Source organism: Hesperophylax consimilis, chromosome 9 (assembly GCF_061612785.1).
Source record: "Hesperophylax consimilis isolate HC1 chromosome 9, BYU_Hcon_1.0, whole genome shotgun sequence".
NCBI classification, from domain to species: domain Eukaryota; kingdom Metazoa; phylum Arthropoda; class Insecta; order Trichoptera; family Limnephilidae; genus Hesperophylax; species Hesperophylax consimilis.
Window position 1 is genome coordinate 417,175 of NC_142844.1, and position 24,690 is coordinate 441,864.

The 24,690-nt window shown below is 39.8% G+C and overlaps 2 protein-coding genes across 2 annotated transcripts; one reads left to right on the forward strand and one right to left on the reverse strand.

Moving 5' to 3' along the window:
- Window positions 1-3,326: 3,326 nt before the first annotated feature.
- Gpa2 (Glycoprotein hormone alpha 2) lies at window positions 3,327-6,850 on the reverse strand. The gene is made up of 3 exons (XM_089635200.1): window positions 6,621-6,850; window positions 5,493-5,656; window positions 3,327-4,541 (listed from the first exon to the last, which is right to left on the reverse strand). Exons 1-3 carry the CDS (start codon window positions 6,766-6,768, stop codon window positions 4,449-4,451), a joined length of 405 nt encoding a protein of 134 aa, XP_089491326.1. The 5' UTR covers window positions 6,769-6,850; the 3' UTR covers window positions 3,327-4,448.
- Window positions 6,851-21,996: 15,146 nt separating this feature from the next.
- Window positions 21,997-23,293, forward strand: LOC149420751 (peptidyl-prolyl cis-trans isomerase F, mitochondrial-like). The gene has a single exon (XM_089635201.1). It carries the CDS (start codon window positions 22,164-22,166, stop codon window positions 23,274-23,276), a length of 1,113 nt encoding a protein of 370 aa, XP_089491327.1. The 5' UTR covers window positions 21,997-22,163; the 3' UTR covers window positions 23,277-23,293.
- Window positions 23,294-24,690: the final 1,397 nt, after the last annotated feature.

The following is a 24,690-nucleotide window of genomic DNA, read 5'->3' on the forward strand; positions in this document are numbered from 1 at the left end:
AAGTATTTAATTAATTTATCAGTACGCACTTTGATCGAAATTACTTAAAATGAAGTATTTAATTCATTTATCAACACACACTTTGATCAAAATTACTTAAAATAAAGTATTTAACTCATTTATCGACACACACTTTGATCAAAATTACTTAAAATAAAGTATTTAATTCATTTATCGACACACACTTTGATCAAAATTACTTAAAACAAAGTCATTTCTTTCACTATCGGAAAGTTGATGATAAGAAAAAGGATATTTATAATAATAGAAGTTTTTGATTCACTGCGTACTTGGTGGTGTAACTTGGTAGTTCATATTTCTATTCCTACATTTAATGTACATTTGACTAAACAACATTTTGCATTTTGACACTTCTTGTGTATACTACAAAACAAGCGTCACTAACAGGAATTAAGAATTCATTCCGGTAAAGCTTTTCGGCTCCGTCGAGGGCGGACACAAATCTGAACCTCCCTTCACTATGTGCTGTATCATAAGTTAACATGCATTTTCGACGAGTCTGCGCCAGTCGGCCGCCCTCGTGCCGACTAATCGGAGAGCCGAAACCAGCGTCCTTTGTGTTCGTACGCAGGAAACCGTATCTCATTTTCGACCAGCCTGCGCCAGTCGGCCGCCCTGATGCCGACTAATCGGAAAGCCGAAACCAGCGTCCTTTGTGTTCGTACGCAGGAAACCGTATCTCATTTTCGACCAGCCTGCGCCAGTCGGCCGCCCTGATGCCGACTAATCGGAAAGCCGAAACCAGCGTCCTTTGTGTTCGTACGCAGGAAACCGTATCTCATTATCGACCAGCCTGCGCCAGTCGGCCGCCCTGATGCCGACTAATCGGAAAGCCGAAACCAGCGTCCTTTGTGTTCGTACGCAGGAAACCGTATCTCATACATTGATATTTAAACGAAAAAATAAGTTTCTTTTTTCTACCTCCAATTGACCACCAAGGCTCCCAATGCTACTACCTAAAAGCACAGAATCCGGTCTACGCGCACTGCTTATCGCCTTCTATTGACCTGATAATTGGTTCGCAATAGCGCCACTAATTGTATAGATCTATGATCCCACAACAATGTTGCAAATGGTACACGGAGAAATATTACTGATATAAAATATAGCTATTTTATTAAGAATCTCTTCAAATTATTCGTAATCCGGTTATAAACGGGATTGCAGGCCCTTAACGAATGAATGGATAAGTTAGATAATGAACTGTTAGTAAAATACGAACGTATTTTACGATGTCGGAACACGTGTTCATAAAAATCCTAATATTTCAGCATTTCATCATGGTATATTAACGGGGCAAAAGCAGGTTCATGAAGTCGTGTTCAGATGTGTTAGGGTTTTACTAATATGGAGTTAATTGTTTATTAAGAAACGGCCTACAATATTACCAATATTTTTAATCAGTTAGAAAACTCATTTTTCTCCTTGTGCATTTAAATATAATACTATTTTTTCTGCAATCAAAAGCTTTTCTTTTATTCAAAACCAATTTTTTAAAGTTTTTACTTTTTACTGAAAGATAAACATTCCCGGGTTTTGAATAACGTGACAATAATTTGAAAATCTCTTGCTATTACCACAGTAAGCGTAAAATATCGCTAGTGTCGTGATGGAGGACTTGTCAACCGAGTAATTGAACAACAGACCCAATCACGATGCCAACTCAGCCACTACCATTACCATTCCGGTGATTCCAAGATTCAGAACAATTAAATAAAACATTCTTACAAAAAAGGCCGGAAAGTATTTTTTGTCATTTCATATTTTAAAATTAAATATTTCCAGAGAAACTGAAAAGATCAAGTTTTCCAAGGGGAAGAAAGAAATAATTTTAATGCAAGCATCAGAATATTTTTAAATCATGATAATGGTACGACGTATACATTTGCGAACCGAAATACGAACCGAGCCCCGAATTACGGAAAGGAAGCAAGCGAGCGGCGTTTCGAGCCATTTGCGGTTGCTTTGTTCCCACATAGTAAGTTGATTCAACTCGGCATTTCGGCTCGCTTATGTATTCGTGGGATTATTCCACTAATAAGAACACCTGTAGTTACACGCAAAGTAAGGAAAATTGGTGATGCGGCCCTTCTGTAAAACAGATTTGAGAGATAGTGTGCGAGTACATTGATATGCACATTGCACATGCCCGATTAGTGGCCGAGTTGATAAATGCATCTGATCCCACCGAGGCTTCGCGTCGTGGGTCCAATTCATCTCGTGACGAAGCCTCCATCATTGTACAGCAATAATGATGGTAGTAAGAGGAATGCAAATATTTTCATGTTATTCGCATCTAACCCAGGAGTGCTTATCTCTCAAAAAAACATTTATGCATTGGCAGGTAGGTATTTATCTCCGCAGGCGGCCAAAAGAGAAACTGAAGAAATGTTTTTTTTGTTATTCGGATATCTAAATTTATTCAAATTGGTTTCTACGATTTTGTTTAGTGATATAAAGCGTTACAAATGGAACAACCCAATGAAAAGTTATGCACAATTATTATTCAGAAGGTTATGGCACTCGTGGACCTCGAAACCAAATAGGATAGAATTCCCGATAATTCCAGTGTTTGGAAAAGTTGCCGCCAGTTGGAGTTGCCTTAAACTTAGCAACTTGGCGGTACTAAATTATATACTTATATTACTCAGATTATATATTTAATGTCATTAGATATCAATATCACCTTCATGAATTTAACAAATTTAATATTCAATTTGTTCAGAAATTTGACAAGTTGGTTTTTTTCCCTCAGTGGATTTCAAAATATTGTCTTATTTTGTTTAAGGTAGCTACATATCAAAGCTACGTAGCTCATGGTGGATTGGTTTAAATTGGTAGCTACATATCAAAGCTACGTAGCTCATGGTGGATTGGTTTAAATTGGTAGCTACATATCAAAGCTACGTAGCTCATGGTGGATTGGTTTAAATTGGTAGCTACATATCAAAGCTACGTAGCTCATGGTGGATTGGTTTAAATTGGTAGCTACATATCAAAGCTACGTAGCTCATGGTGGATTGGTTTAAATTGGTAGCTACATATCAAAGCTACGTAGCTCATGGTGGATTGGTTTAAATTGGTAGCTACATATCAAAGCTACGTAGCTCATGGTGGATTGGTTTAAATTGGTAGCTACATATCAAAGCTACGTAGCTCATGGTGGATTGGTTTAAATTGGTAGCTACATATCAAAGCTACGTAGCTCATGGTGGATTGGTTTAAATTGGTAGCTACACATCAAAGCTACGTAGCTCATGGTGGATTGGTTTTAAATAAAACTTTTTTTTATAAAATCACTCGTATACATATTTTTATTTCGTAATGCCAATACCTTATCAATAAATAGAAGATAATACCTTTTTTACAGTATAATAAATTTTGTTGTAATAATATATTATAAATAGATACACAATGCTTTTCACGCATGTTAGATACATCAATCGACTTTTTGTGGGAGCCTTTCGGTTAGTACCTATAGGTTTTTTTGGTATTTAAAATAATACAAGTAAGATAAATACATATAATATACTGTAATCTACTACAATTTATAAACTACGTATCTAAAATATAAAAGGTAATGAAGTTTTTTTTCTAGGCTAATCGATCGACAACAATATGCGCATTTACTTTAAAAAAAATAAGACGTATTAGAGAGTATAATCATCAGGGCAGTCCAAAGATCGGGCCACGTTCGTCGAGGGGCTGTTTTGGGGGAGAAAGGGAATACCAGGATAGAGGCAATGGGAAGGAAAGTGAAGAGCTTTTGGTCGAAGAAGGGAGAAGCGTGGTTTCGGCAAGATGACAGCAAGAAGTTGGCAGGATATCCATAAAAGGTTGGTAAAAGAGCAGCAAAGGTTTGACAAAAGGACAGCAAAAGGTTATAAAAGATGTCAGCAAGGGGTTGACGAGAGAAAAACGTGAGGTTAGCAATGGAATGTCAATGGAAAGGCAGAGAAAACGAAAGAAGAAGGCGAACAATCGAGTAATTAAAGGGATGATTTGTTCGGTAAGACAGCAAGAGGTTGGCAAGAATCCTTGTAATCCAGCAAGAATGCAGAGAAGGAAGTAGAGTTCAACGGGCCTATTGTCAATCCATCCGGTAGTGGTAGCAGGCTTAGAAAGTTGTATATACGAAACACGAAGCGAAGTGAAGTGAGGAGAATGAAGGAGGCATGGGAGATTGGCACAAAGCACAGTAGGACGCAGGAGGAAGGCGGCGGAGAGTGGTTAGCGTTGCTCAAGTAAAGGTAAAGGGGCCTCTTGTCAGTCCTTTCGGCAGTGGTAGCAGGCGCAGGAAGTGATAGATACGAGACACGAAGGGAAGTGAAGTGAGGAGAATGAAGGAGGCAAAGCACAGTAAGACACAGGAGGAAGGCGGCGGAGAGTGGTTAGCGTTGCTCAGGTAAGAGTAAAGGGGCCTCTTGTCAGTCCTTTCGGCAGTGGTAGCAGGCGCAGGAAGTGGCAGATCTGAATGTGATGTTCCTCTCGCCTTCAAGGCACAAAGTTTGCACTGTCACCTGCAACATTCCAATTCATTATTAGTACCTACATGACTCAAATAAGGCAAAACGTTTTAAATGTAAAAGACTGCTATAATATATCCCCAACATACCCACATCTACCACTGACGAGATTAAGGGCTCTGTTGAAAATAATTTCTTAAAATGTTGCGCGTTGGTACAAATCAGCACCGCATCATCAGAATAAATATCAGTTTTGTATTCATTTGAAAACTAATCTTACATTTGTAACTAAAACTGGAAGCTGAAACTGAAATATTAAAACTGAATATAGCAAAATATATCAATAGAAATTGAAAACTTGAATCAGAAAACCTTGTTGAATAATGCGCTGAAACTTTAAAGCTACAAGTAGTGAGAATATATAATATAATAGTGCATCCCCTGCAATGCTTTGCTATTGCTAATATCTTTCTCGGGCGCCTCCGACTTCTTCCACCATTCACTACTGTATACCACAATATTATTGTTAAAAAACTAGATTACATCCACTTCAATTCGACTCCGTATCTCATTACGGTGCAGAGATATTTCGTTAAGTGTTCCTCGGGCGTCCCCGACTTCCTCTACCTTTAACCATCTCTAAATACTCCTGGCACTAATAACAACAAACTTTGAAACTTTCGGCGTTTTTGAGTTTGGCGAGCACAATTTGTATATATTACGATATGTTAATACGGCTGCTAGAGGTAGGTAAGGGGCGTTAGACTAGGTTAGTGGTAGGCATGTAATAAAAAATAAACCAAGTGCCTTGTGGGTGTTTTTTGTGATCCAAATATTTGCCTATCGAGGCTTAAATGGGATGCAGATCTACGATGCGGAGTGAGACAGAGCGCTGGGCTGTAAATGGGAATATTTGTGTATACAAATTTGTATGGAAGGAACTTCAAGTTTCTTATTTATTGTATGGTGGTAGGTAAGGTAGGTATATGAAAGGTAGGTCCTGACATGTTCAGCGTCCATGATGCTGCAGCACTGGGCGAGCGAGGTGACGGGGCGCGGCGCGGAGGGGCGCAGCTCGGGGAACGACACGGAGGGGCAGAATCCCCGGCACGCGTTCGTCGTCACCGAGAACTGCGCGCAGTCGGGGATGCTGATCATCCTGCTGTGTCCTGGACAAGTGTACAAGACAACACACATTGTGCTTAGTTACCCACATGACTGATGTATTATTTCTGTGCCCAGCAACACATATACCTTGCTCTATAGAATTAAAACCTATTTATGTGGAGTGGCGGGCGGGCGGCTTGGATTTAATTTTTATTCAAATCTACAGTTTTATTCCGGGATTGAAGAAATTTTGCAAACTTTACCTTCAAAACAAAAGGGAGATCACTGTCGACGTAAGAAACCATCCCCCACCTCTTTTCCCTCCCCTTAATGCAGAATTTTGATGCTTTTTGATGAATTTAGCACACTTGACGATCAAAATACGAAGAAAATTACTGTCCACCTAGAGGTAGGTCAGAATTTTAAACTCCGGGCAATGCCGGGGACTTCAGCTAGTATCAACTAAAATGAAGAAAATCCACGGGAACCCCGGAGAAATAGGTTTGCATTTACAGAATGACACAAGTTGAGGGAAATGTCCGACGTGGTAGAAGAAATTAGTTATTGGGGGTATAGGTAGGTTGTAAATAAAGTAGAAACAAAAACATTGTCTCTTGAAATATTATTGTATTTTATCTCTTTGATAAATTGTCGAAACATGTGTATTTTATTGATTCTTTGGGTGATTTGATTGTTTTTGTAAGAGTCATTGAGATAATTTTCACAAAAAAACGATGTTGTAAAAATTATCCTTAAATAAACATTACAGTAACCCGGTTATCTCCATCGCTTATTTTTTTCAGCACAACTGAAAAAAAATAAAGAAGGAAGAGTTTTTTTAAATTCTTTATATTAACTCCACACAGAATAACATCCCTCGGGGCCTATCTCATCTTTGGAGATACTGTGTGGGGTTCTTTTTGAGGAAAGGAAGGATTGAACCTGGTTCTTGAAGAGAGTATAGGAGTGAGGGAACACAGAGTGACAGAGCGAGTGTTAAAGATCATTAAATAGTAAATGACATACCAAGCAAGTGACAGCCGGGCTTCTCCCAGGCCGTGCGGGGCCCCCCGGGCTGCTCCGTCTCGCCCTCAACCTCCTCCTCCTCACCCTGCCCCGGCCCCTCCAGCTGCGCCCCCGCGGCCCCCAACAGCAGCAATACCAGCAGCCTCATAGCGGCTCCCTTTCCCTGGTCCCCTTCCCCAAGTCGCTTGGGCAGGAGGACTTGGTGATTGAGACGGCTGGAGCACTGATGTGCACTGAATTAAATAGTAAATAACTTACCAAGCAAGTGACAGCCGGGCTTCTCCCAGGCCGTGCGGGGCCCCCCGGGCTGCTCCGTCTCGCCCTCAACCTCCTCCTCCTCACCCTGCCCCGGCCCCTCCAACTGCACCCCCGCGGCCCCCAACAGCAGCAATACCAGCAGCCTCATAGAGGCTCCCTTTCCCTGGTCCCCTTCCCCAAGTCGCTTGGGCAGGACGACTGGAGCTCTGATGTGCACTGAATTAAATAGTAAATAACTTACCAAGCAAGTGACAGCCGGGCTTCTCCCAGGCCGTGCGGGGCCCCCCGGGCTGCTCCGTCTCGCCCTCAACCTCCTCCTCCTCACCCTGCCCCGGCCCCTCCAACTGCACCCCCGCGGCCCCCAACAGCAGCAATACCAGCAGCCTCATAGCGGCTCCCTTTCCCTGGTCTTCTTCCCCAAGTCGCTTGGGCAGGACGACTGGAGCTCTGATGTGCACTGAATTAAATAGTAAATAACTTACCAAGCAAGTGACAGCCGGGCTTCTCCCAGGCCGTGCGGGGCCCCCCGGGCTGCTCCGTCTCGCCTTCAACCTCATCCTCCTCACCCTGCCCCGGCCCCTCCAGCTGCGCCCCCGCGGCCCCCAACAGCAGCAATACCAGCAGCCTCATAGCGGCTCCCTTTCCCTGGTCCCCTTCCCCAAGTCGCTTGGGCAGGAGGACTTGGTGATTGAGACGACTGGAGCCCTGATGTGCACTGAATTAAATAGTAAATAACTTACCAAGCAAGTGACAGCCGGGCTTCTCCCAGGCCGTGCGGGGCCCCCCGGGCTGCTCCGTCTCGCCCTCAACCTCCTCCTCCTCACCCTGCCCCGGCCCCTCCAACTACACCCCCGCGGCCCCCAACAGCAGGAATACCAGCAGCCTCATAGCGGCTCCCTTTCCCTGGTCCCCTTCTCCAAGTCGCTTGGGCAGGACGACTGGAGCTCTGATGTGCACTGAATTAAATAGTAAATAACTTACCAAGCAAGTGACAGCCGGGCTTCTCCCAGGCCGTGCGGGGCCCCCCGGGCTGCTCTGTCTCGCCTTCAACCTCATCCTCCTCACCCTGCCCCGGCCCCTCCAGCTGCGCCCCCGCGGCCCCCAACAGCAGCAATACCAGCAGCCTCATAGCGGCTCCCTTTCCCTGGTCCCCTTCCCCAAGTCGCTTGGGCAGGAGGACTTGGTGATTGAGACGACTGGAGCCCTGATGTGCACTGAATCAAATAGTAAATAACTTACCAAGCAAGTGACAGCCGGGCTTCTCCCAGGCCGTGCGGGGCCCCCCCCGGGCTGCTCCGTCTCGCCCTCAACCTCCTCCTCCTCACCCTGCCCCGGCCCCTCCAACTGCACCCCCGCGGCCCCCAACAGCAGCAATACCAGCAGCCTCATAGCGGCTCCCTTTCCCTGGTCCCCTTCCCCAAGTCGCTTGGGCAGGACGACTGGAGCTCTGATGTGCACTGAATTAAATAGTAAATAAATTACCAAGCAAGTGACAGCCGGGCTTCTCCCAGGCCGTGCGGGGCCCCCCGGGCTGCTCCGTCTCGCCTTCAACCTCATCCTCCTCACCCTGCCCCGGCCCCTCCAGCTGCGCCCCCGCGGCCCCCAACAGCAGCAATACCAGCAGCCTCATAGCGGCTCCCTTTCCCTGGTCCCCTTCCCCAAGTCGCTTGGGCAGGACGACTGGAGCTCTGATGTGCACTGAATTAAATAGTAAATAACTTACCAAGCAAGTGACAGCCGGGCTTCTCCCAGGCCGTGCGGGGCCCCCCGGGCTGCTCCGTCTCGCCCTCAACCTCCTCCTCCTCACCCTGCCCCGGCCCCTCCAACTGCACCCCCGCGGCCCCCAACAGCAGCAATACCAGCAGCCTCATAGCGGCTCCCTTTCCCTGGTCCCCTTCCCCAAGTCGCTTGGGCAGGACGACTGGAGCTCTGATGTGCACTGAATTAAATAGTAAATAAATTACCAAGCAAGTGACAGCCGGGCTTCTCCCAGGCCGTGCGGGGCCCCCCGGGCTGCTCCGTCTCGCCTTCAACCTCATCCTCCTCACCCTGCCCCGGCCCCTCCAGCTGCGCCCCCGCGGCCCCCAACAGCAGCAATACCAGCAGCCTCATAGCGGCTCCCTTTCCCTGGTCCCCTTCCCCAAGTCGCTTGGGCAGGAGGACTTGGTGATTGAGACGACTGGAGCCCTGATGTGCACTGAATTAAATAGTAAATAACTTACCAAGCAAGTGACAGCCGGGCTTCTCCCAGGCCGTGCGGGGCCCCCCGGGCTGCTCCGTCTCGCCCTCAACCTCCTCCTCCTCACCCTGCCCCGGCCCCTCCAACTGCACCCCCGCGGCCCCCAACAGCAGCAATACCAGCAGCCTCATAGCGGCTCCCTTTCCCTGGTCCCCTTCCCCAAGTCGCTTGGGCAGGAGGACTTGGTGATTGAGACGACTGGAGCCCTGATGTGCACTGAATTAAATAGTAAATAACTTACCAAGCAAGTGACAGCCGGGCTTCTCCCAGGCCGTGCGGGGCCCCCCGGGCTGCTCCGTCTCGCCCTCAACCTCCTCCTCCTCACCCTGCCCCGGCCCCTCCAACTGCACCCCCGCGGCCCCCAACAGCAGCAATACCAGCAGCCTCATAGCGGCTCCCTTTCCCTGGTCCCCTTCCTCAAGTCGCTTGGGCAGGATGACTGGAGCTCTGATGTGCACTGAATTAAATAGTAAATAACTTACCAAGCAAGTGACAGCCGGGCTTCTCCCAGGCCGTGCGGGGCCCCCCGGGCTGCTCCGTCTCGCCTTCAACCTCATCCTCCTCACCCTGCCCCGGCCCCTCCAGCTGCGCCCCCGCAGCCCCCAACAGCAGCAATACCAGCAGCCTCATAGTGGCTCCCTTTCCCTGGCCCCCTTCCCCAAGTCGCTTGGGCAGGAGGACTTGGTGATTGAGACGACTGGAGCTCTGATGTGCACTGAATTAAAAATAAATATACGCGCAAATCCGTCAAATTCTTCTGATATATTCAAATATACGATGGATGTTCATCTGATTGATTTACGTCATATGTTATTATACGAATCGCGTAGTTAATGTTTACGTCACATTTGACTTTTCATTTTAATATGGTAAGGGATTTGTTCGGTTTGGTAAACATTATTTTTCCTGTCGTTTGTCAGGAATAATAAAAACCTGCGTATTCTGCAGTCATATCCAGAAATTTTCTATCCCAGAGTTGTAGAAAAAACTATTTTCAGTTGAATTGACTATTTTTACATTTTTTTATTGATCAGCTATAAAAAAAATACCTACTATAGCATACTTACCCAAAGGTAGAAGATATATTATATGAAATAAAAATAGTCATTTTGGTGGTGTGTCTCTGTGAAACATGATGATTTTCAAATATGGAATGATTTGTAAAAGCCATAAAGTAGGTACCTACCAAAAATATTTATTAATTGATGCTTCTGTATTTTGAATGTATACTTCTTTTATTTAAATGTGTTTTGTTTTGTTTGAACACACATAATATCATACAAAACATCCAAGTTAATGGTAATTTCTAATATAAGGAAATAAAATTATTGGTATTTTTAAAAAAAATAAATATAAATTGCTGAAAAATGCCAAAATAAACAGTAATTCACATTTTACTGCCGTTTGTAATTTATACGATTTTTTAAAAATATTTGTCTTTAATTGAACTTGTACTAAAATTAGTAATATTTATTGAATTTAATACAAACCTGCTGTAATCTTTGTGATGGTTGTAGATCTGGCGATGGAGGAGTCTGAGGATGGACCAGTGGTCCCGCGGGCAGAGATTGTCGGCTACTGTAGAGTAGTCCCTCTGCTGGCTGCCTTATACCACCCGCCGCCCGTCACGTTCCTCGGGGGGAGGGCCGTTATGTTAATCGGATAATTACTTTAACGCCAAGTCCCCGGCTTAATTGCACGGTAAAAAATAACGTTGACGTCAGAGAAATGTCTGCATTCTGAATTTTGATGGTAATATAATGGGGTTGGTGATAATGGAAAAATATTAGATGGTTGAATACGTTGGATCAAGATCATTCTCGATGTACTCGCTCGAGTCGAATATTTTCTAAAAATACGATGCGCAGTACTTGGAAAAAGGTGTGAATAAGTACGCTATTTCCTCTCTTTAATGAAATAATATCTTCTCTTCGTGAACAAATACCATAAGACGTTAAACATACCAGTAGACAATACAAAACAATCGTATTCTTTTCATCAGGGGCTTGTAGAAAAAATACCTACGGTGACCGGATAAAGAAGAACAATTCAATGTTCTATGTTCAGTTTTTTCATGGAACAGTTACTTATCTACAATAGAAAATATAAAAAATTCCTTATTCTTACAGTCGTACCTACATGAATATCTGTATCTTGGGTGGGTGGGTACAGTAACATCTCGTTACGTAACACGCGACTAAACAATCCGAACAGAACTACACCACTAGTACTTTGAACTGTAGATCTCGCGTCCAACTAATTACATTTCTAATTTTCTTTTATACAATATAAATCGAATCCAAAATTTCAACTGAAATCATACCTTTATAAGCAATGATTAGTTTAACTGCAGGCGATAATAACGTGTTATCCTTTATGCTATGCATAAAACCTTGTCTTATAAACATTAGTTTATCATTAAAAAAATTAAATCATAAACCTAAATATATTTCATGTATCTTTATTTATTTGAAATAGGGAATTATACAATTATTCCAAAGAAACGTCACTAACTCAATAACATTTTTTTCAAATTTTATTCAGGCAGGTAGGTGTACCATAATATTTTAAAAATTGCGAATGAGAAAGTCCAAATAAAACACGACGATTTAAAATTTGTAAAAATAATCTAGTACACCAAACGGCCGCCATCTTTAACCGTAAACGTAAAAACAAATTTACGCACAGACAAGATGCCAATAAAAATTTTACACGCTATTATATTTCATACCTAAGCGCCCTTGCTTTTACACGTTTTGTAATTTCTAACATTTGATATGCATGGCATTTTACATATAATAAATATTAACGTTTACGTACCACTGCTACAATTCAAGTTACTCGGAATAAGTACTTATCTAGTTTAGAAATAGCTTTTCTCTTCAGTGCCCATAAGCAGCTGCAACTGCCTGTCTTTATGCGCGCGCAGGGCATCAATCTGGGGCTCCCTGTAGGCGGGCTCCAGCGAGGGGTCTCTGGGGGGCGCCGAGTCCCCCGCCGCGCCCCCCGCGCCCTCCCAGCGCAGGGGTGCCTTGGCCCACGCCCGGTCGTAGGGCCTGATCTGGAGGGGCTTGTCAGTGTCCTGGACTGAAGTCTTGATGGGCCCCCCGAAGCCGAGGCCTACAAAGTTAAGGATTTCCTTAGACCTCTTGATCAGGGTGTGGTCCTTGTTGGAGAAGAAGAACAAGCCCGCTCCGAAAGTGTAACAGAAGCTCTGCAGGATTTTGTACACGGAACTTTTGTACGTGGGATCTGAAATGAAATAAGTGACAACTTTTGTTTTGACAACGACAAAGTGGGAAAGATCACCGGTGAGTGGGAGTGGTCAAATAATAATTATTATCCTAATGACTGTACAGTTTAGGATTCATGTAAACGGAAGTGGTGCCCTCTGTTCGTTTAAAAAAGAACCGTTGAGGTTTTATGTATTATGTTAATATTCTAATATGCCGATATTTTTTATTTATTATTTATTCCGATATATTATGTGCAAATTAATTTAGATTTAAAAAAATCATTTCAGTGGTGTGGGAGTGGAAACATGTTTCTCTTTCAGTCATTCCTCACAAGGTAAAATTTATTCTTCTTATAAAAACGGATGAACCAGATTATGTTGGGGCGAAGGGTATTCCTCCCATTGTCCGCGGTCTTTTTACAGAATGTCTACTATTATAAGTGCAAGTGTTCTGTAGTTCTATGTTCACAGTTGTTAGTTTTGTAACTATAAATGGTCATCAACACTTAAACTGGGCAACGCCCAACTGAAAGCCGCCAAATAAAAAAAAATCCAATAGAGTTATTGATATCCTCTCCGGAATCTCCCACGCTGAGGATTTCAATTACACGTTAAAATTTAATGAAGTCTATGAATATTTTGATGTTACTGAAATAATTATAAATATACTGTGTACCTACCTAGTGTATTTTATTTGGTGTCAGTGGGTATATTTTCTATTTCTGAACTCCCTATGTTTTGTATCCAGCTTTTTTATTTGAATTTTAAATGTTGTAGTGACTTTTGAATGAGAGTTTAATCAATTTAGTACCTACAATAGTACATTTGAGAAATAGGGACAGGGGCTTTCAGTATACCTAATATATACTTTCAATAATAACAGGCTTCCGGAACTCCATGCAGTGCAGGACAGCGAGGAGTAGAGTAGCAACTGCTCCCAAACGTCCGAGCCAGTGAGACTATGGCGAGTGAGGCTGAAAGTAGTGGGGAGGGGAAAGAGAAAGGTGGGGGATTATCTGGCTATTCAGATCTGGTCACCAAACACGGCTAAAGCCAGTTCAAGCAACTTTTCATTTTTCAATTTGATGGAAACCTTTGACCTCTCCAGCCAAACGATGGTTTCATTACGTCACTCCTGAATACACTGACCCCCAGATTCCTACCCACCCCTCATACCTTTTTTGTGTCTAGACTAACTCTCCTTCATTCCATTAAAATACCCTGCCTTACAGCATCCCCAAAGATGACAGGCCCCCAAAACCGAAGTGATTTATGTCAGTAGAGCTCACAAGCTGTTGTCACAATATTTTTATAGATCTGAATTTTCTTTTCTTGTGAAAAATTCTATTAGGCCAATATGTGCTATCTACAAGTAGTATTTTATTACAGATTTTAGGATACTTTTGGGTTATTTTCGACTATTCAAAGATTGTGATTTTTTGTTGAAAGGCTTTAGCCATGTTTAGTGGCCAGTTCTGAAAAGCCAGGTATTTCCCAATCTCCCTTGTTTCTTCTCTCCAGCCTCACAATATTCTACAAATGCTATAGATCCACTGAAGAGGAAACTAATTTGATTTCAGGGGTATTATGCCATTTGCCGCTTCCACCCCTTTTGTCGGCCTAACACCCAATGACATTCTTGACTAGACCAAGATCAGGTGGTACCCAACTTAGAAATCCCGAAATTTTAAACTAATGCTTTTCAATATATTATATATTTCAATATATTTTTTTTTATTTCTAGTATTTCTGTTTTGTAAAGTTTAGTAACTACTAAGTTTTTTTTAGTTTGTAATTATTTTATTTATATTAATTTGTATTACACAATATGTTATTTTTAGTTTGTTATCATCTTTTTGCTTTGTATAGTTAAGTAACTAACGTTTTTTTTTCAAATTAGTTTCAATTGCAAAGTTGGCGTAGGTATAAAGTATAATATACGTATAAATTCAATTTTTTTACAGTCCTCCTCACTAGGTTTTTCTATTTTGAGACGGGCCTGTAGTTTTAAAACTTTTGTTTTTAGTTTCAAGTTGTCTTCAAATGTAACTTAAGTTATTCGAGATTTTTGCTCTATTTTAAATGAGTCATGCTTTATAAAATATTTTTACAATATTTTTAATACTGGCGCGATCTTTCTTACTTTCGTATTTTAAAAACTTCCTTTTAAACTATCATCAGTAATCTTCTTCTTTTTGAATGCTTACTATGGAGCCTTAAACATAGCCAGGCCTAAACAACTGAAAAACGAATTGTCGCTAATTTAAGGAGTTTTCCAAGTACCTCCACTTCTAGTTCCTACATCTTTTTAATGTGATTTCCGAACAAAAATCTAAACTGTCTGGAGAGAGTAGGGTAAATTATGAGGCTGAAGGTAGTGGGAAGGGAAGGAGATGTGGAAGAATAAGTTGGGAAAGTACATGGATATTCAATACCAGACATAGCTGAATTGTAACTTATTGATTACTTAATAAATAAACAAAAAAATGTATAAAATAAGAAAATCTGAGGGCATGAAGCAATAAACTCTCGAACAGTGATCAAATATGCAAATCTCTGTTCAGGTTCACGATGTCTTTGCCAACGTGAGATTTACATCGTCTTCACAATGTTTGTAAGTTGAATAACTCTTTGTTCTCTCAGCCATGTTTTTATTTTTGTTTTAAATATATTAACTTTTTTTTGTTTGATTTGTTGGAGCATTGCATAATTTCGTAGGATAGAATAAATAATAATAATAATAGTATGTATTTCTCTGTCCAAAAAATGTATTCAAACTGGGAGAACCAATATGTTTTTGCCTATTGCTCTGGTTGAGTATGTATGTGTTGGTAGTGTAGTATTCAGATGGGTTTTTTTTTTTTAAATAAAATATTATTTCAAAAAAGTATTTGTATATTATAGACTTTTTTAAATATTTCTTCTGTCGCAGTTCTAACCGGAACTTTTAGAATTGTACCTATTTAGTACTGTTTTGTGGGCTATGTTGAGCCGCTCTGTGCGAGTGCTCAAGGCAGACCCCTAACCAGTTATCCCGTACTCTATTAGTGATTGACACAATTCGTAGTACACTTTTTTAATGTCGTTTATTTTGAGCATATTACAGATGTTTCTAAAGAAGTATATGTTATTGAAGCATTATTATTTAATATTACTTTATTTAAGTTTATTATTATAATGCTTCAATTTTTTTTTATTTAGGTAGGTACCTACTTCAACTATAATAGCGCTACTACCCAATAAGGAATTTAAGTAACAAATATTTAGACTTTTAAAAAATATTTTCATGTAGGTCAAAAAACACCGATTCTGAATATATATTTATATATTTCCATATATTGATTCTCAGAATTAATAAATTGTTCTAGAAAAATGATTTAAAAGCTTTACTTTAAATGATTTAAATCTGATGTCGAATGTAATCCATAAGTTTGTACAGCGTAAATCAAAGTACGCATGTAACAGAATGTAATAAGAGGGAGAGGTCGCTGTACAGTTTTGAATAGTGTAGTTAGGTATGTTGATCTAAGTTTTTGAGATGATTTGTGTTTGTCTTTTTAGTTTTATCGATTGTTTTAACTTACATCGTAGTATTTCCTGACATTTTAGAAAGTTTTGTTAAATTCAAAGCAGCTATTCCATAATATAATGCAACTCAAACAACTAGCCGCAACAACCGCGACTAAAATCAAATACTTGCCAACTCATTCCAAATTTACGTAAAAGCAATAACAAAAACCCCGCTAGCGAGAGCTCGCCGTACTGCCGCGGTGGCGTGAGCTACGTAGGTACATCGATGGTACCGTGTAGACTCGTTACCCACGAGACGAGACAGGGGATCTAGGAGGATTGGTAGACTTCAGTGTACGGGCTTTGTCTGGCTATGTAAAAAAAATGTTTTGGGCGCGAATCACAAATTCTAATGGTACGTATACATTTGCGCCATTTACGGTTGCTTTGTTCCTTTCCCATAAGTTGAGGTTCAGTTCAGCAGTTCGGCTCGCGTATGTATACGTAGCATAACGTTAACAATTAATTTCAGTATGAAATTTTGATATTCATTTTTTTTTAAATACCCTCTATTTCAGAGGTTCCCAAACTTTTTTGCTCCGTAGACCACTTGCCAAATATTTTTTTTTCCGTAGACCCCCTGCCTGCCGAATATTAAAATTTTCCTAAAACTATTAACGTCCCATGTGATAATCATTTATTTTTTCGTAAAAAGATTCTCTTCCCTTGCCTGCCCTACAAACGGGTGGCGATATAGTTCCTCTGTTTTTGCATTGTGCAGACAGGAGCGCCCTTGTGAGGTATTACACCAAATGAAAATGAAACAGGATAAGCAACGCCAATTTCTTTCTGTAGCTGGCCCTACAGAACTGCCCCTTAAGTTCTTTGTTAGCGCTTATACCGATCAGTTCTTCCTGTCATATGATATCCGATTCTTCAACATTCCATTTCCACAGTCAAAATGTCCTAAAACTTAGTTATTAAGTCTGTGTGAAGTACATCTAAATGTTGAACGTCATTATTACCCTGGTTTTTCAAAAACAAGTTGGGGAATTAGGAAAATTCGCGGCTTCCAATGTGCTATGTTTTGCTTAAATATATTAATTCTGACGAGAAAGGGAACGTAGACTCTATTTATATACCTCAATAAACAACTTTACGATATATAAACATACATATATCAAATAAGTAACTTCTCAGTCTATTATATTTGTGTTAGGTTTATTTTGTCATTTACGGAACTCCTAAATATTGACTTGAGGTAAATGGGGGTCGGCTCGTATGTACCCCCATTTGAATCTCGTGGACCCCCAATTTTTTTTCTCGCTGACATAGACCCCCAGCAAGCCGATATCGACCCCCGGGGGTCTATATAGACCACTTTGGGAACCTCTGCTCTATTTAGTTAGACAGTAAGCATTGATAATAAAAAAATGTACCTACTAGAATTCCTTACTAAAGAATACAAAAAATCTCTATACAAAATGCACAAATCACAGGAGGTTCAGCGTACGGATGACGTCACGCACCCTCCCGCTTCTTACCGCTCGGATTCTGATCGTTTTGGCGGGCTAAAAAATATTAAAGCTTTGCGAATTAATTTAACCGTGAAAACGAACTTAAAAAAATACCAGTATTTAATATTTTCGAAGGAAGCAAATACTTTGGGGTGTGACATATTGAATGAAAAAAACATACACTTAGTAAGACACCACTTTATTTTTGAATTAATAACAATAGCCAACCGGGTTTCGCTTGTCCCAAGCTTCATCAGGACTAAATATCAACTAAAGCAAATTAGATACAGGCACATATAAATATAGGTAAATGAAAACAATGAGTGAAAGAGATACAAAACAGATAGAAAGAGATGCAAATAGAAAATGTGGAGACAAATTATTAAGGATGATGAGGAGGGTGGGGGGGAAGGAAATAACAGTTTCAGCGGCGGAATAAATTTAATATGGGACTATCAGATAAATTAATTTGGAATGTCAACTTAAGAGTAAAAGAACATTTACGATGTTTAAACAATAATGCCTTTTCAGAATTCGCGAATCATTTAATAGAATCTAATCATTCATTCGATAAAATCTCGGGAACTAAAATATTGCATAAAAATGGATCTGGAATTAGATTAAACAACTTAGAAGCCCTTGAAATAAAAAAAGCAGTTAATAATAATTTAAATATAATAAATAACCAAATTAATTTATCTGATAGTCCCATATTAAATTTATTCCGCCGCTGAAACTGTTATTTCCTTCCCCCCCACCCTCCTCATCATCCTTAATAATTTGTCTCCACATTTTCTATTTGCATCTCTTTCTATCTGTTTTGTATCTCTTTCACTCATTGTTTTCATTTACCTATATTTATATGTGCCTGTATCTAATTTGCTTTAGTTTATATTTAGTCCTGATGAAGCTTGGGACAAGCGAAACCCGGTTGGCTATTGTTATTAATTCAAAAATAAAGTGGTGTCTTACTAAGTGTATGTTTTTTTCAACCAGTATTTAAGTTTGAATGTGGATGTTGATGAAATAAAATTTAAAAAATGTACTCAAATTCCCTATTCAAACACCAGAAATCAATAAATAATTACCTTTTTTTAATTAATTAGTTTACTATAAAATAAAATAAATAAATATTCTAATACCCCTGCATAATACACAAAAAATAAACAAGAGTGTGAAAATCTCAAATGTTATCTGAAGAATTACCTAATCCAGAGAACATGTCGTACTTCCCCCCAACTACGTAAACAGGTAATGGAAAGATCTGTTCCCCCGACACAGGGGGCCTGAGCAGGCGTCCCTCCTTGCTGGCCTGCAGGGCTGCCTGGAGGCGGGTCGCGGCCTGCTCCAGGGCCCCGCGCAAAGTCCCGGCCAGCGACAGGTCCACCATTATCAGGACGGCCAGCTGCTGGATGCCGTGCGCCTGGAGGGGTATGCTGAGAATATCGGCCGTACTTAGCATGTGTCCGCCCAGCTCCCAAATGTGGCAGATATTCTTATCGCCGAACTGGCCTATTAGGTTCTTTCTGCCAAATGTGTATTCCAGACCTAATGTTTCCTTTGGATTTTCGTTCTTGTCCAAGAATATGTTCATCAAACTTGTTTTGCCCTGCAAATATCACAAACAAACTACAGTGGAACGCCACATAACGAGCACCTCCCATAACGAGTAATTCACATAATTGTTCAGAATCAACACGGATTTTTGTCGGGTAGATCAACTCTGACAAATCTCTCGTTATATGAAAACTATATATCAAACGCATTAGCTAACAGAACTCAAGTCGATTCCATATATACGGACTTTATCAAGGCCTTTGACAAAGTATGCCATAAAATTCTCCTGATCAAACTACGTAAGCTCGGTATTGACGGAAAACTTTTACAATGGTTTGCTAGCTATCTAACTGATAGAGTTTTACTTGTAAAAATCAATTTATTTATTTCCAATCAATTTATAGCTACCAGTGGTGTACCACAGGGGTCTCATTTAGGCCCAATATTATTTTTACTGTTCATAAATGATATTGTAAATATATTTGATGAAGATATTAATACGTTACTTTTCGCAGATGATTTAAAAATATTTAAAATAATCAAAAGCGCTGAAGATTGTATCTGTCTACAAAATAATTTGAACAGGTTAATTAATTGGTGTTCTCTTAACAAACTTCATCTGAACATAAATAAGTGTTATTCAATTAAATTTTACAGAATAAATCAACCAATTATTCATTCATATAAACTCAATAACTCAATCCTTACCTCTGTCGAAGAAATTAATGACCTGGGGATAACTTTCGACTCTAAATTAAACTTTATATCGCATATAAATAATATTAATAATAAAGGAATGAAAATGCTAGGCTTCATTCTTCGAAATTCCAGAGGTTTCAAGAATATTTCAACATTAAAAATTTTGTATACATCCCTGGTTCGTAGTCAAGTCGAATATAACTCCTCGATCTGGTCCCCCCACTACAAATTACATTCAGATTCAATCGAAAAAATTCAACATAAATTCCTAAGACACATTAATTTTAAACTCGGTATTCCCATTGAAAATATAAATTATAATTACTTGATGAAAAATCTAAATTTATTAAAACTCTCAGATCGAAGAATTATATCCGACTTAATATTTATGTTCAAAATTGTAAATGGTAGTATAGACAGTCCTGATTTAATTAACCTCATTGAATTTCATATACCCACGAGAGCTACTCGTTCTAAAATTTTGTTTAAATGCAACAATATCAGGACTGAGTATTCCAAACACTCGCTTGTACCTAGGTTGCATGAAGTTAGTAATAGATACGCAGATGTGGCAGATCTATTTAACTGCACGCAAGGTAGGTACAAGAGGGCTATGCTATCAAATCTTTTCAATCAATATTAATTAAATCTAATTCTACCTTATTTGCACTATAGAAACTTATGTACTTGTATCTCTTGTTTACTTAATCTCTAATGTCATTTCACATTCAAATGCCACATATATTTGTAATTCTTTTTTCAAAATATTTCTACGATTTTAACTGTGACATGTTATCATGAGTTTATGGTATATTTATACCGTTTATATTAAATAAATAAATAACGAGCAAAACAAATTGTGAAATAAAATCTCCCTCAACGAGTGACATTTCGCATAACGAGTGACAGAGAAAGGGAAGTCATGGATGGTTCGAGAAATTTAAGTGAAGAACCGGCATCCACAGTGTGGTGAAGCTCTGACACAAAAGCAGCAGAGAACTTCATCAGCAACTATAAGAAGCTCGTAGATTCTGAGGGTTATCTGCAGTAACAAGTTTTTAATTGTGACGAAACGGGTCTCTTCTGGAAAAAGATGCTAAAACGAACCTATATAACAGTAGAGGAGGATGCAATGCCCGGCCAAAAGCCAATGAAAGACCGTCTCACGCTGCTATTTTGTACAAATGCAAGGGGCGATTTAAAAATTAAACTGCTGCTTGTTTTCCTTTCAGAAACTCCACAAGCATTCAAGAAGTGTAATGTCCAAAAGAGCAGACTAAATGTGATGTGGAGATCCAACAAGAAGGCTTGTCTCGCTCGTTATGGACAACGCACACACCCAACACCACTCCGTTACTCCAGCCTATGAACCAGCAGGTTTTTTCTTTTCTACTTTAAGAAACTCTAAACACTAAAACTCTCTTCGAGCATTGTTTTGAGGTGACTGAAGGGAAGAGTCTCACTCTCAGAGACTTTTGGAAAGATCACTTTCATACCGTTACTTGCCTCAAGATGATTGACAAGGCGTGAGAAGGGTTACCAAGAGGACCCTCACGTCTGCTTGAAGGAAGCTTTGGCCAATGAGTGTTGTCGAATGTGATTTTGAGGGATTTGAAACAGTACTTGTGGAGTCTACAATCAACGAGATTTTGTCTTTGGCTAATACCATGGGACTGGAGGTGGATAACAATGGTATTGATGAGCTCATAAATAATCAACTAGTTATTTCGATTTCATTGTTTTTTTTTTAAATCAAAATCGCTTTCCAGATTCTTACGCTCCTTAACAATGTGTATTTTTATTTAAATAAACGTTGATAATAAATTAAAAAATTGTATTTATTTGGCATGGAACGCATTATAGTATTTTACATTGATTTAAATGGGAAAAATTGTTTTGCTTAACGAGCATTTAACATAGCAAGTAAGATTCTGAAACGAATTAAGCTATCCACTGTACTTATTTTTACAATTAGGTGATGTGGTACCTACAACAAAAGCGGATTCATCTCTGTGAAAGTAAATTCTTAATAATTAAGTATGTAGGTATTACCTAAAAATTACTTTTTTTAGTCGTTGATATTATACACCTACATTTTTTTAAACTTTTTTTGTTATGGTACCTACTCAAATAAATTTGATGATAGAAGAAAAATTGTAAGAACTCACACAACTTTTCTGTCCAAGTATGAAAATAGATCTTGATGAGCTTTCGCCATTAGCATCATTGGCCTTCATCCGATTCTCCAGCAGTTTGATAGCAATGTCACGAATAGTCTCTTCCTGTTCTTCCATTGCCACAAGTCGGAACAGATTTCACACTGAACACCCAGAATGACGCAGAACAACCAACTGTCATCTACACCTACTTTGTTTCATGTTGTCATAATATGGTTACCAAGGAAACCGTCAAGTGATTTAAAAATATCATAACAGGGTTTTTTTCAGTTTTTTCCTATTTTGGCTCTTTTAAGGAAAAACCAAATTTGTAAATCTGATTTGAAACGATAACATATTAGAAGAATCGTCATGGAATCATCAGAACGGAAAGATTCGGCTGTAAGCTCTAAGAAAGGCAAAAAAAAGAAAGAAGTCAAACCCTCGGTTCTGAATAAGGTGCAGTACGCCGCGTGGAAGGCTCACACGAAGCTGATTCAAGATGCCACCAGTCGGGTGGACACCAAGGCTCTGCCCATGCTACCAGAACTGTATATGAAATCTCGAATCTTGGAGAAGCAAAATTACGGTGCTCAAAGACAATTACTAGAAAATTTAAAATTATTAATAAAAGTAAACAGGATCAACAGACATGGTGGTTGGACAGATTGCTGGCTTTTACCGCAAAACTATCGTTCTCGACAAAAAATGCTGAAGAAGAGAAGAGAGCATGCGGATGCAATAATGTTGGCCAATAAGAACATCTACCATCGCCTCACACATACAGATGCGCAAGCTTGCCACGCTGCTCAGCTGAGCGCCGAGTGGAGACAGACTCTCAACGCCATCAAACTAATGGGCAAGTTTCCTTTCTGCTTAGAGTCCTTCAAACCTATAGATAAAGGCATTGTTGATCCATCGTTCATAGACATCGGTGCGCGCAAGAAATACTGGATGGAGTTTAACGCAGACGGAGGAATCCACCTGGGGAATATAGTCGTAGAACTCTTTGACAAAGTTTGTCCTCTGACGTGCCAAATATTCAGGAAAATTGTGAAGGGTACTCCTCAGGGAGAAGCATACTCAGGAACCAAAGTGTTCATGATAGTCCCAGACATGTTCTGCTGCGTCGGGGATGTAACCAAGAATAATGGATTTGGGGGAAGTAAGATGGATGAAGACCTATTGAAGCCGGAGAACTTCACTCTGAACCACACCGTTCCAGGTGTGCTATCCATGGAAGTTTACAATAACCAAATAAGTGGAATATTCAACATCATATTTAGAGCCATGCCATTTCTGGACGGTAAGGCCGTGGTGTTTGGGAGGATAGTGGGGGGGAGTTCATCCATCTTGGAGTGTCTCAGCGGGATGGGATCTCCGCTGGGCATGACCAGGGGGAACCCAATCGTCAGTTGCGCTGGCTGGATCTCTAAATACGGCAAGAAACGTCCAGGGCGCATCAACACAGCGTGGGCCTCTTGATATATTCCCCCGAATTTAAAAGTACCTTCCTTTCAAATAATTATGACTTCAAAATAGACTAATATTTGGTAGTATCATGAGAATATTTTCAAAATTCTAATTTACAAATCAACAAAGAATAGTTTGATCAATATTTCTATGTATATGTATGTGATCATACTCATGCATTAAACTCCTGAAACATCACTTGCCCTCTGAAATTTATTGGCAATAATTCAAATGTATTCAAACGTGGTCCTACAAATACAAAATATTTAATTGACAAGTAGGTACCTCCGACCTTTCGGAGTACTGATTCTTGGTCAAATCATGCTGAGTAGACTACCATGCCAATACCCGCCTGTAGTGATCAGTATACAAATTCAAAATATTGGCTGTTGTTCTTACTTTGCGACGGCTATGCTGTTGAGTTAAATAATGTTCTTTTAAATGATCTTTATCTGTCAATCAAATTGCATGTCTAAACCTTGTTTTGCTTGGGAAATTATACGAAATTAAAATGCAAACGATCAATTCCTAATTTATTTGAATCCCTCACACCTTTTTACACTGAAGAACATCATTTTGCATCTAGTGAATCTTCTAAACATTTTGTATCTTCACTAGTTTCTTCATTAATAAGAAACACAAAAATTCTCAGGTTACAAATAATCTGATATTTGGAAACCCCTTTATACAATCATTATGTGAAATGCGGGAAATGTTGCTTGTGCAATGATGGAGCAGATGCTAGCAGACGAATCGAACCCACGATGCCCGGCAAGTGTCTCATTTCTATTGTTTGAAAAATCTGATACGCAGTGGAGGACTTGTCTCAAACCGAAGGTTCTTTGGTGATATTCTTACTAATCATAGATAATGACTGATAAAATTCATAGACCTTCTAACGTTAAATAATAAATTTATAAAATCTTAGTAAACAAAAGTAAAAACTGTACACTAGAATATAATTTGGACATCCTAACAATCTTTTATTTCAATTTAAAAAAATAATTTACATATATTTGTACATATATTTATGCATTTACATAATTGAGCATGAGCATTGCAGTATACATACTGCAATGCTGAGCAACGAGCGTACTTAACTTCTATACGAAAAATTTGTATCCGTTGAGTGTCGGCATATCTAATTAGTAATCTGAATAAAAACTTTCTGTCTTTTAGGATTTTTCCCTCGGCACACTACAGATTAGGTCACTGGGTGCTACGACATAAAAAATATATCATACTATCTACTACTACCTACATATCTACATTAAACATGATTTAACGCGCATTAGTGAAAAAATAGATTGTTTTGCTAAAATTAAATCACACCTTCCTCAAAATTCGTATTATTCTAAGAAGGAATGTTTCATCAAATAAAGATAAAATTTATCAAATAAGGCCTTAGACACATTACGCTATTTTA